Source organism: Centrocercus urophasianus, unplaced genomic scaffold, assembly GCF_019232065.1.
Source record: "Centrocercus urophasianus isolate 14NV4802_14NV808 unplaced genomic scaffold, USGS_Curo_1.0 seq_23, whole genome shotgun sequence".
Classification (NCBI taxonomy): Eukaryota; Metazoa; Chordata; class Aves; order Galliformes; family Phasianidae; genus Centrocercus; species Centrocercus urophasianus.
The window spans coordinates 16,803,848-16,815,922 of record NW_024884789.1 but is presented as its reverse complement, the minus strand read 5'-3'; the positions used below and the strand labels follow the sequence as shown (position 1 = coordinate 16,815,922).

The following is a 12,075-nucleotide window of genomic DNA, read 5'->3' as shown; positions in this document are numbered from 1 at the left end:
TTGTAACTGGTATATTTCAGCTCAATTACTGTTAAATATAACCATACTGTTACAAGTTTTGGATTGGCAATAAATCCATTTTGCTTACAACTCCAGGACTGCAAACTGATCTGGCAGGCTTCTGAAACTCTAACTTTGGTCCATGTATAACCCTAAAGAAAAACTTAATCCTGAGTCCTGTACTGAAGGACTTCAATATTAAAGACTGAAAGCAAAGGTGAGGTTTATCCAGCTTTAGTTCCTGCATAGGTGTCCCATTAAAAGCTGTCAGCAATAGAAGTACTTGTTCTTCTTGCTAAGGAGTTGCTGTTCCTGTGCATTTTAGACAAAAAGCTCAGGTGTGTGTTGCAGTTATTCATGGAAGTACTGTTCTGTATACCTATTGCAATAGTAATTGCAGCTTGTTTGGCAATTAACTTTGTGGAAGAAAAACACTGTTTGGGTGTGCATATACAGAGAGAGAAACTGCTCTTTTTGAATATGTTAAACTGATACTGAAATGTCTCTTGATACACTGGGCTACTTGTTGCTGGTGTCAGGAATGTATCTGAGAAAAGTTTCTTGAATTGCTTGTCTTCTGGCTGAGTTCTTACCTATGTTGAATCCATGGTGTCTGCTACTCTTATTAAAACTCTGCTCTTAGCAAACTATTCATGTGCTGCAAAAAATGACAAGCTACATTTCTGTCCTGTGGGAAAAGGAGTGCTATTAGAGAGTTTCAGCAAGTTGGTGCAGTGGTATGCCTTTTCTGCTTCACTCGTTGCTCAACAGCCTATGCAAGGTTTGAATCCCAGTGTTTTCTTCACCTGACTGACGATCCACACTGCAATGAGATATTAAGTGCTTTTTTCACTGTTGAGAAAAACTACCTTACTATTAAAGAACAGTAGGAAGGTCTCAGTAACATAAGCCAATCTGTCAAGTAATACTCTGCTAAATAGTTTTTCTCACAGTACAGGCTTTTCTTGTTTTGTGACTCTTCAAATGAAGTTACAACATAATGAAACTCAGGCTACTGTCAGTGTTCAAGGCAGTGTTTTGCAGTATTGTTTTTATTGTCTTAATGAACAGCACAAAAGGCGAAACAGCTCCTTGCCCATCCAAGCAAAAAGTAAAAACTTGTGTGAGCGACGTGGAATAGCAGCTTTTCCTTCTAGAAGATTCAGTGGGTAATTTTTCTAGTTGTTTCTGTTGAATCCTGTTTAGCTCAGGACAGCAGTCTGCAGTGTTAACTACACTAGCTAGTTTAAAACAAGTACCAAAGGCTACTGAGCCATGGTAGCATACCAGTTCTGTAAGGGCTACTTCATATTACTGAGAAAAATGCCATAAATTAGTCTTAGATGATCTTTGAGGTCTTTTTCAACCCAGGCCATTCTATGATTCTGTACTTAATTAACACCACCAGGGGTGGGCCACTGCTTCCAATTCCAGCTAGTTTGGTTTCCTCAATATTGTTATAGTTTGTGGTGCAGGTTCTGTTGGAGACAAGCCACGTCTTCATTTGAGTGGCCCAGTATCTCTGGTCTGCTCTGTGATTCTGTATTGTTTTCACTTATCCTTTTCCTGCATGCCCTAGCTAGCTTACATACTTGAAACTGAAGTACGAGCACCATTCTTGTTAGTATTTTAAACATGAATTTTTAGTTTCTCTCCTTCAATTTTACTATCACTGATCATCTTTTTCTTTTCATCTTCCAGACACAGCATCAATATGTTTTAGTATTTTTGAAGTTCAGCATTCTAGCCATCCCTCTGGATTATCTGGTAGCTGTACGTGTCACACTTAACTTTTAGATGTAGTTGTATTGACTGCTCTCAAGATCTTTCTTCTGTGTACTTCATTATATAGATTGCTCCAGAAAGTAATTCCTTCTATTTATTTCCATGGAGATGACAACAGCTACACAGCACAATAACATTATTTGATAGAGCAAATTCTCAACTACAAAGTACTATTTTTCAATGTCATTGCTACCCTTGGTTGTGCATTTTTGCATGTGATGAACAGTAGCCTGCATGCTGTGCTGGTAAAAATCTGCCATCAGCATAGGTGACCCACTGCCAGCACTGCTGAAATGCACCGCTCACTGCCTCGCTGCACTCACATCCACTGTTTGGTCTTCATAAATGGTCAGCAAGCACCAGTGGGTGTCAGTGGGTGCCATTTTCTCCCTGTGGAGGAATTCACTTCACCCCTTTGCTTTATCCACATTTGTGTCAGACGCCATTTTGTCAGTGCCCCTCTGCTGCTGTCTGTCCCCCAACAACCAAAGGCAAAGGTAATGGAATTCTGAGGGAAGGTTCAGCCCCTACTGCTGTACCACTAACATTCACTGTTACCATTGGAGCAGGCCTTGTGTTTTTGAGTACAGAATGTGTAGGATGTCCCTACCCCTTTATCTGCCACAACTTATCTGTAGCACTGTGTGTAACAGAAATCAAATCTGTAACAGTGAGATATTACAGCACAGGAAATGCAGAACCAATAAATGACTTTCGGTACCCTGTTGATAGACTTGATAGAAGCTCTGTAGGACTGAGACTGATTACACTTTAGTGCATGAGTTACATTTTCATGATTCATTGCACTGTCAAATACTGGTAATATTATTTATGAAGTCTAGCCACTTTTCAGCATCTACTATTAATGCTACTTCAGCCAGTGAAGCTACTAATGCTAGTCATATTGATTCAGAGAGCAAAAGGTTTGTCTTGTTGTTAAGGAGGGTGGATATATCTGTATTGCTTGATGGGACTTCAATTTTTGATTCCAAATAGCAATATGTTTTCTTCACCCTAGCTGCACACTGGAATGGTCACTCATCCAAACCAACTGGATCAGGTGCTCTCTGCTGAAGAGGCAATGAGGTCTCTGTGCAGACTGCACAAGGAATTATTTGAGGAATGATTGAATACGTACATGCTCTGTGGAGCATGCAAGCATGCAGATTGCCCACAGTGGTGAACCTCACCTGATCCAAGGCTTTTTAACACATGCTTAAAAATGGATATTTTCTCTTGCTGCTGTTTGAGTGACTGTGACGTGAACTGTAATGCAAGTCCCGTGCTTCACTTACTAATTACTGCTGTAATATAAGGCTCATGAGAATGAGCTGCATTCAAACTATAGTCTGGTGTGGTCAGGTATGGATTTGTTTTATTAAGCAGGGAAATAGTCTGGGTGCAGTTCAGTAAAGCTAGTAAAATGACTGTCTTGGTAGCAGGAAGATGACAGCTTTTCAGCTTTAATTTTTTGTAGTTGGTATTTTAGATGGTACTTGAGACACTAGATGTGGTAACAGTTGTAGTGGTGGATTCTGCAGGACAGAAATAGTGGACCTTGTAACTGGCTGAATCTTAGGTCTGAGATAAACCTCTCTGAGATGCAATGGCAGTCTCTGAGTGTGGTAGGTCTTGGGTTTTCCCATGCACTGTGTCCCGTAGCATATGTGCATACTTGCATGAATGCTGTTTAGCAGTCTGCTACTTGAACCTCCAAATTCTCTTTTTAACATTTGCACTTTGCTGCCACTCTGAGTGGAGCAAGTGCCCTTATACATATACATAATAAGCTGACTTAGAATTCCAAATCCCCTTTCAAAAATTCATCTTGCTAATCTATTCCTTGCTGATCCAGTTCCCTCTGGAACTGGATTGAATCAGCAGGTACAAACTTTGCCCTTCTCTCCTACATCCTGGTGAAAGGTCTATGCGCAAGGGGAAAAAAAAAAAAAAAGCCAAAGTAACCCTGCAACATGTTCTTCTGTGCAGCGTGTCTCTTACTGCTCAAAAGTAAGGCTTAATCCTGGGCTGCTTGTCACTAGAATGAGCCATAGCAGCATGGGGTCCCAGATCTATGCCCCTCGAGGCTTTGGAGACAGCTTTGCTTTCATCTTGGTTGTGTAGTGCTTTGGGCAGCAGCCCAAATGGGCCTTTGCCTCATTCCATAGATGAACTTCAGTTTTTTCCAGGATGAACTGCTGTCAGATCTTTGCTAGCATCAGACCGTGACTAATTTCCTTGATGTAAATCAAGTGCTTAAGGTGTTTGAGGTGCTTAGGAGCTTCTGTGATTCCTTGCATGCAAAAGCAGGAATCATCTGAAAAACTCGTTTCAAGCAAGTCTGAAATGTTTCTCACACCTAAACAAAACTTCAGTAAGATATTATGTAATGCTCCATACTGAATGGGCTGCTAGTGAATTGAGTGTAGAGGGATAGTCATCAATGCTGTCAGTTGCAAGAGAAAGGTAAGCCATCTTTAGTAAGTGTTGCCCCGTGTACATCTGTACCAGGCCTCCAGCAAACAGGATATAGGCATGACTGTTTCCTAGGAGGTTCTACAGAAGAATTGGGCAGTGTTGTTCCCGACAAGTGCTTCCAGGGTTTGGAAAATTCTCCATTCCTGGGAATAGTGCTTGTTGCTAAGAGTCCAGCACTATGCTTATTGTACTCTTACACTTGGAATAAAACATCCATTTTAAAAGCATGAAAGCCACTGTTTTAACCTGGCAATGTTGGTACACATGGGTGGTGAACAAAGGTGTTGGCGTCATGTGATAGTGCATTGAGGATACAGAATGCAGAGCAAAGATAAATTTAGGTCCTATGCTGATAAATGATCTGTATTTTGTATTCTGTTTTTTTGTTTGTTTGTTTGTTTTTAACAAAAAATTGGTACAGGATCCTGCAGAGCAGGGAGGATGTGTTTCTCAAGTTCCCCTCTACCTCTAGAATGTGGCATCTCTGGTTTTGAATCCCTGAATTGAGCAGTGACCTTAGTAAGACCTTTAGATGCCACTTAGTGGAACAAAGTCACTGTCACTCATGTCTCCCTTCCTCACAATGGTTCAGACACAGGGAGGGCTGTGCAGCCCTTCTCTAAAGACAAAGCGTTTCTCATTTCTATCAGTGCATTGAAAGCTTTCCCTTTCACACTTACTTGAACGTTTTTATCCAGGAAGGTTAAAGTTCATCACTTTCCCAAGAAGCTCCTACACAGACTGTTTACAGCTTAAAATTTCGAACAATTCTGTCTCAGATGCAGCTGTTGAGTATTTCTGCCCTTGCAAAGTGGAAAGGGATGTACTAAGCTTCCCCCAACTCCCCCGTGCTCTTTAGATTGTGATTAGTACCTCACGTCTGCAAACAGCAAAGCTGGGACTAGATGTTTTATAAAACTACTGTTTTCTGTTTTTAAATCTGAACGTTAGTGGGCTCTTCCAGATCTGATACGTAAAATTCCTTCTGATTTAAAAAACAAAACAAACCCTAGGATATTTGTTCCCTCACCCCCCACCTCACTCCTGATATCTCTGTACACTCTTCATCACCAATAAGCTATGTGGAAATTTCTAATTCTCAGCTAATTGTTACATTCTAAGCCCAGTTCTGTTTGCCTGCTGATTTTGGAGGATTTTGTTTTTTCCCTTGTAAATTTCAGTTATAACAAGTCAAATTTCTCCTGGTTCTGCTAAAAGATAGCTGGAAGCCCTGAATGATTCCTATTAGAGTTTTATCTCTAAAGCAAGGATGTACTCTAGTCTTTAGTTTATGCCTTGGGTCAAAATACAGTAAATCTGGCTTTTGAACCGTGTGCCAGACAGAAATTGCTGCAGCTGTGTGACACGCAGCAGCGGCAGGCTGTAAATTTGCTCTTAACTTTGCACCAAGCAGCTCTGTGCCAGGTTAGGTGTCATCTGTCCTCCAGCAGCTGGTGGAAGGACAGGAAGAGCACCACCACATATGCTGGCTAATTGGACAGAAATATGATTACCTGTCCGTCCCAGAAACAGATCCAGTTGGCACTGTGTGTCATCCAGCACTACACAAATCTGAGGGTAACTGTGACCTTGAGCTTCTCTCTGCCAAAACAGGAGTAGGCCCTTGAAAGTAGGTAATTGCTAACAAACACTTTGAAGAAAAGTACTTTTCCCTTCCCAGTGTTAGTTTTTTCTTCAGTGTCAGTGGGCTGTTGTCATTTTGTTAAAAACACACTAACTTGCAGGACCATAATTCTCACTCCCCATCCAAAACCTGTTCTAGGAGAGTCATCTTTCCCCTAAAGAAAAATAAAACAATCAACCCACTCAATCCCTGCAAGCTCCTAGCAGTCATTTACTTTCCAGAAGCTTGACATGGCCTAGCATACCAATTTCATCTCCTTCCTTAAAAAAAAAAAAAAAAAAAAACTAAAGCAACAAGTAGGTGAGAAGAATATTTTAGAGATAGATCTGAAGGGAAATGGTAATGGTACAACTCTCAGCCATTCTCTTCTCTTTAGCCCTACTACAGTGAGCAGCCCGAATCCACAGCTGTGCTATTAAAAACACCTGTGATGGGCATTCTAATTAATTTAGGAAACTGGTGAGTGGTGGTGACTGATCCTAATCATGTTGTTAGTTTTGTTTTGTAACAGCTAACTCTGATTTACTTCTGAGGCTTGGCAGCTTGCTCCTGCCTCTGAGCCCACGATAACAAAGAGATGTGGATCTGAGGGGTGAAGGCCGAGCTAAGAGCAGCACCTTCTTGTTTTCCTTGCTCATTAGTGCTGAGTGATGTTTGTGCTTTAGGGCGCGTGAATTATTAGTAGCTGTGTGGTTGGAGAGCAATAAAGCAAGGGAAGAGAAGGTGTTTTGAGCAGCAGAAACTCATTTTTGAGGATTGGCTATTTGTTCTGTACTGTTCAGAATTATTGCCAGCCTACACTGAAGGTTAACCACATTTCAGTGCAGTAGACTCAGTTTATGTACTACTGATAGAGAGTCCCCTGGGTTCCCAAAGTCTGCAAAGGTAAGCGAGCCAGCACTGATACAGCCAAGAGGATACATAGTGCTATAGAAGCCAGCATGTTAGTTACCCACCAGTGCTTACATTGGTGTTTCTGAACACCCAGCCAGGTTCCTGTCAGGCACCACCTGATGCCTGGCTTGTAACGAATCTACTCTTGGCATCTGTGTGTTTCCACTTAAATGGCATATCGTGGTGAGAGCTGCAATCAAGTATCTTCATCCATAAAATTACCTCTGGAAAGGAGCCCTGGACTTCAAAGGCACCCCTTCAAGGAGCAGGACAAGGAGTACAAGGTAAGAGCTGATGCTGTTAACATCATATATATGTGATCTGTCAATGCTGTGGCTCAAGTATGCTGGAATTATTCTTGGTATGAAGTTCAAGCAAGAGTCTTCAAGGAGGTGATACTCAAAACCTCCAGTAGCCACTGTGTTCCTGATGTTAGTGACTGCTCTGTCTATTGTAGAAGCGATTGATTCATTTCTTTCTCTCAGCTGAGTACTTGCAAACAATGCCAGAAGCTACCTGTCTGTAGCAATGGTCCTGTAGAACTTGGCAGAAGGTCCTTTCTTTGCAATTGAGTCCTAACCGTGTTGGCTGAGTCCCCAGGATCCTTGTTGTTACCGGTCTCATACTGCTTTGTCTGACCAAGGTTTTCCAAGGGGCTTGTGGGTTATTAATGGTATATGCAGCAGCTGAAATCTGTTTTGTGCCTTAGTGGGCCTTACTGCACTAGCAGGCATCTTATAATTGCATATTCAACCAGGCTTTCCTGTTCTTCTCCTTAATTAATACCATGGTAAAAGGGCAATAATGTACGTAACTGAGCCTGGTTTAGAAGTACTGTTGGTCTGAGTCACGTGCTTCTAACTTTTGAAAATTTGCTTCTGCTAAAGGAATAATAGAATCTCTGCACTTCTTACTAGCAGTCTCATGACCACATTGCTCAAATCCGGAATCCATCTAGGAGAGCAGCAGGTGTGAACCTCAGTTTGTTTGTATTCTGTTGTGATCTATGTGGGAAATGACTCCAGTCTTTCTTACCCGTCTTGTTTAATGGATAGAAGATGCCTGCTGGCTTCATATGATCTAGTAAGAATTTCTAGAGATAACAATTATAAGTCTGAAATTGTTCAGCATGAAATATTTGTTGTCACTTGTGCAAAATGAAGTCTACCTTGCGGTGCTTATTCAAAAACAGCTCAGTAACGTTATTGCAAATTTGCTTTAATTAGTTTGACTCTATTTACATATTAGCCATAGGCTGTAAGTGGGTAATTGGGCTCCCCCCTTTGCAAAGCAGCTGGCAAAAGCGTGTTCTTCACTGTCTGCTAACAGCTGCTTGTGTGTGAACCCATCCAGAGCACTAGCAGCACAGGTAGTGCCACAGAGGCAATCTGCTGATTGTGGACGTGCTGTGAAATTAGTTTACTTGCCATAGCTGTGTGTGCCACTGCTGCCACGGCCCTACTTGTTGCTTGTCACCTCCTCACCAAAAAATGGTAGTCAGGGTGGAGGTAGAGCCTTATCAGAAGTGTCTATCAGAAAAGCATCTCAGCCAAATACACTGGAGTTTAGTTTAAGTATGCCTGCCACTGGAAAGGATCTGTTTTAGTTTCACCTGAAAATTAAATGATTTCTTGAATGCTTCAGTTTTGTTACCAAATAGCTACCAAGCTGGAGAGGCAACAGTATTATTAAGGCAATGCCCTACGTTTGACCTTCCTGCTTTTTGTACTGCCTGGAATGGATGACACTGAAAGGGGTGTTTTAAGGGAGTGTGTGTGTATTTCTCGATATCTTTGTTTTATTTCTGACAAGTGCTGACACACTGATAGAGCAAGCTGCATAGATATGGCTTATTAACTACTTATCAGCAAGATTCTTCACCATAAAGCACAGAAACTGAATTATGAGAAAACATTGCTGTTTCTTTTCCATTTCTTTATCAGCCTAGAGTTAGCATGTGGGAACCAAATGCTACAAGAATGGGTAGATTTTGAAATATGTCGCCTTTTGCAGTTGTAACAAACAGGAGAAAACTTGACTTGAAAAAAAAAAAAAGATAGGAAAGGAACCAGTTTCCCGAATTTAACAGCAAAAATATGAAATGCTTTGATGGGGGAGATACAGTAGTCACCATCTGTCTGTCAGCTGATGCGGACCATATGGTCTGTGTAGGCAAAGACAATCCATAGAAGGATTTCAAGGTAGCCAGGACTGGGTACTGCAGTGTCTTGTGTGAGGCTGTCTGTGAGGAGTCTTAGCAGAATCCCTATGTCATATATTGTTAGAAGAGTTGCATCTTAGAGATTTATTTTAATTCAGATCGCTTGCAAAATATTTCAGTATCTGCTGGTTGATTAGTTCTCTTTGTATTCAAGCAGATACATTAAATCCTTCGCTCTTTAGGTTTCCTCTTATGCGGTATGCAAGGATCTGTTGTCGTTGTCTGACAGTTGCATTTACGGTGCAGTTAACTAATTGGAGGCTATTGTGGACTCTTGGCACTGCCAGTTCAGACTTGGTCACAGGACACTGTCGTTGACATCCTCAGCCTGTGTGAGTACTGCTGTTAGTACTATGTAGTGCCTGAAATGACATTCAAATTCCTGCAGTTCTTCTGAGCCTCTGCTGATGGGAGCTGCTAAGAGCCCTAATGCAGATGTGCAACATGGTAACTTGGGCAAGCATGGGAAAGAAAGTGTGCTGTGTGTGCAGGAGGACAGAGAGGGCCTGCAGCAACTTTATTTCATTCTGGAATCAAGAAATGAGAATATGATAACGCAAGTGCCTTTGACTCTTACCATGCTTAATTTCTGAATAGAGAGAAGTGGCACAAAGTACTTAATGATCTCTTGCAAAGTATAGTGCTGGTAGGAAGCATTCCTAAATGCTGGACTGGCAAGACTGCTAGAGCTGTAACCTATGAGGTGCAATGGACCTGCTCAGCACAGCTTCTCCGCAGAGGCTTTGTTGTAGCACAAGCACATTAGAAGTAAATGGAAAGGAACCCAGCCAAATCTGTGCCAGCTATTCCAGAGCTGCAGAGGCTGTAGATAATTAGAGACCGAAAAGCCGGTGGGCAGGAAAGGATCAGCTGGGTGAACAGAGAAGTTGAAAGGAGAATGCACTGAGGGCATGTCTGTACAGACTGCATGTGGAGGCAACCAGCGCTTCTTTCCCAGGATCAGGGCAGGGCAGCACTGCTAGAAAGCTTTTTTTAAACATGAAAAATCCCAGCAAGGTGTCAGAGAAACCATCCAATTGAGGTAAAAGCAGGCCTTGGGCTCTTTATCTGCCCTCGTTTGGCTGTCCCAGAATCCAGTGCAAACAGAGCCATGGATGACCTTGTGACGTAGAAACTATCTGCTTTCTGAGAATGTGTGCTTCCTGCTCTTAGCTTAGCCCTCAGAAACAGTTGCATGATGTGTGCAGTGAGAAGAGGGAATCCGTGGTGGAGGTCATGGCTGCTATGGTGGTAAGGGTTGCTCGCAGGCTGACTGGAGGTGCTCCTCCATCCTGGACAAGCAGAATTAGCTTCTTTTTCCTTTAGCATAGTCAAGTTCTAAGCAGGGTTTTTCTCCCAGATTCTGATGGCAGCAGTGCTGAGAGTGGAAAGCACCTTTGTGAGAAACCTGAGTCCTCGTCTTGCTGAGATGAAGACAGCTTTTTTCAGACAGTGTGAGCCAGAAGTTGTTGAGGGGAGAGAGGATCAGTGGGAAGGAAGATGAAAGCAGTTATTTCCTGACTGGTAAATGTAGAGGGCAGTATAATGGGTTGTTCTTGGTCAGCTGGAGCAGACCTTGTATGGATGTTTGTTTTCAGTAGAAGAATATTTTCAAAGTCTAAGGACTGAGGCTACACTTCAGCAAATCTTTTCAAGGTAAGACCCTGGCACAAAGCCTCGCTGCCCATTCCTTTCAGCTGTCCACCAGCCATTGTCATTTTCTTCAATGACAGCGACGATGTCTCCTTCGTTGATGTCCAGTTCATCCATGTTCTGCAAGGGGACAGGGGAAGGAAATGTTGTTAACCTGAGCATGCAGGAGTGACCCACATGTCTTGTGGGTTTTTGGTTTTTTTTTACCCTGTCTTTCATCAAGAGTCTGTCAGTGTCCTCTTGATTGGGAATGAGCCTAAAATACCAAACAGTGGAGGATTAAGCACCTACTGAGCTGCCTATTTCCTTAAGATCCTTGGAACGTTCCCCAGCCTCCTGTTGTCTCCTCCTGAGTAACTTTTTTTATCATAAGGGAAGGGTGGAAAGGGTTAAATGTGACTGTCCCAAACCAGCCAGCCATGAACCTTCCTTACTCTACAGCTGTTGCACAATTGAACAGTGCAAGGCTTAGTTTCTGGCAGAGATAAAAACAGTATCTCTATAAATCAAGCCCATAAATAAGACTCTTGGTTCTCTTAATAACAAACAGTGGTGACCAGTGGAGGAACTTTTAAGCCTACAGATTAAACTGTGACAGTCCTTTTGGCAGAGACTGATGGTGTGGCAGGAGTCGATGTGAAGAAGAAAGTATTTTTAACCAGTCTTGAGAAAAAATATAGAGGAAAGAATCATTTTATGGATTTGGATGAAATTATAACAATCATAATATGGAAAGCGAGAGCAGGTGTCCTACATGCTGTATGTTTTATTTACACTACTCTTTGAAACCTGTGGCTGCTGTGAAATAAAATATTCATTAGATGCATCAAGGGCCTGAGCCACTGTGTCTTGGTCCTTTTTCTTTCCATTTTTGGTGTTTTAGAAGGTAATCTGCATGATAGGAATAATGATGTCTCTCTCTCAGAGTTCATCTACAGGTGAGGAGTCTGTGTTTTTGAAGCTTAGTACAGTGGTTTGCCCTCTAATATTGTAATCTTACTAATGGTATTATGCTGAGAGAGGTCTGAAGCCAGTGAGAGTTTAATACCCGGGTTAAGGATGCAGGTTGTGGTTTATAACACTCTTTTGGTACACAGGCCAAGTCTGCTGTGATTCTGCAACTTGCAACACTGATACTCTGTCATTTCTGGGGATTCAGTCCTCCCCAGCGTGGAAGAGACCTCAGTTAAAACCAGTGTGTTATACTGGAGCAGGACTCTCCAGACGATGTGCGAGATCACATGGAGAGGAGTTCTTAATCAAGCATCCATCATGTAGTCTGAGATCTGCTATAAAGCTGCACTAGAGTTTATAAGAGAGAGCTCTACCTATTTTCTTACTCAGGGAGGACATTTCACAGAAAATGTAAGTTCAGAATGCTCAGTATTGCACATCTGGC

The 12,075-nt window shown here is 42.1% G+C and overlaps 1 protein-coding gene across 4 annotated transcripts in view; it reads right to left on the bottom strand.

Annotated features, from left to right (window-relative positions):
• Positions 1 to 8,561: 8,561 nt before the first annotated feature.
• The window catches only part of PSTPIP1 (proline-serine-threonine phosphatase interacting protein 1), a 46,142-nt gene continuing 42,628 nt past the window's right edge, over positions 8,562 to 12,075 (bottom strand). For all 4 annotated transcript variants that reach the window (XM_042824079.1, XM_042824082.1, XM_042824083.1 and 1 more), the window contains one exon: positions 8,562 to 10,796. In XM_042824079.1, coding sequence (XP_042680013.1) covers positions 10,662 to 10,796 — 135 coding nt within the window. In that variant the 3' untranslated portion in view covers positions 8,562 to 10,661. The remainder of the gene's footprint in view (positions 10,797 to 12,075) is intronic.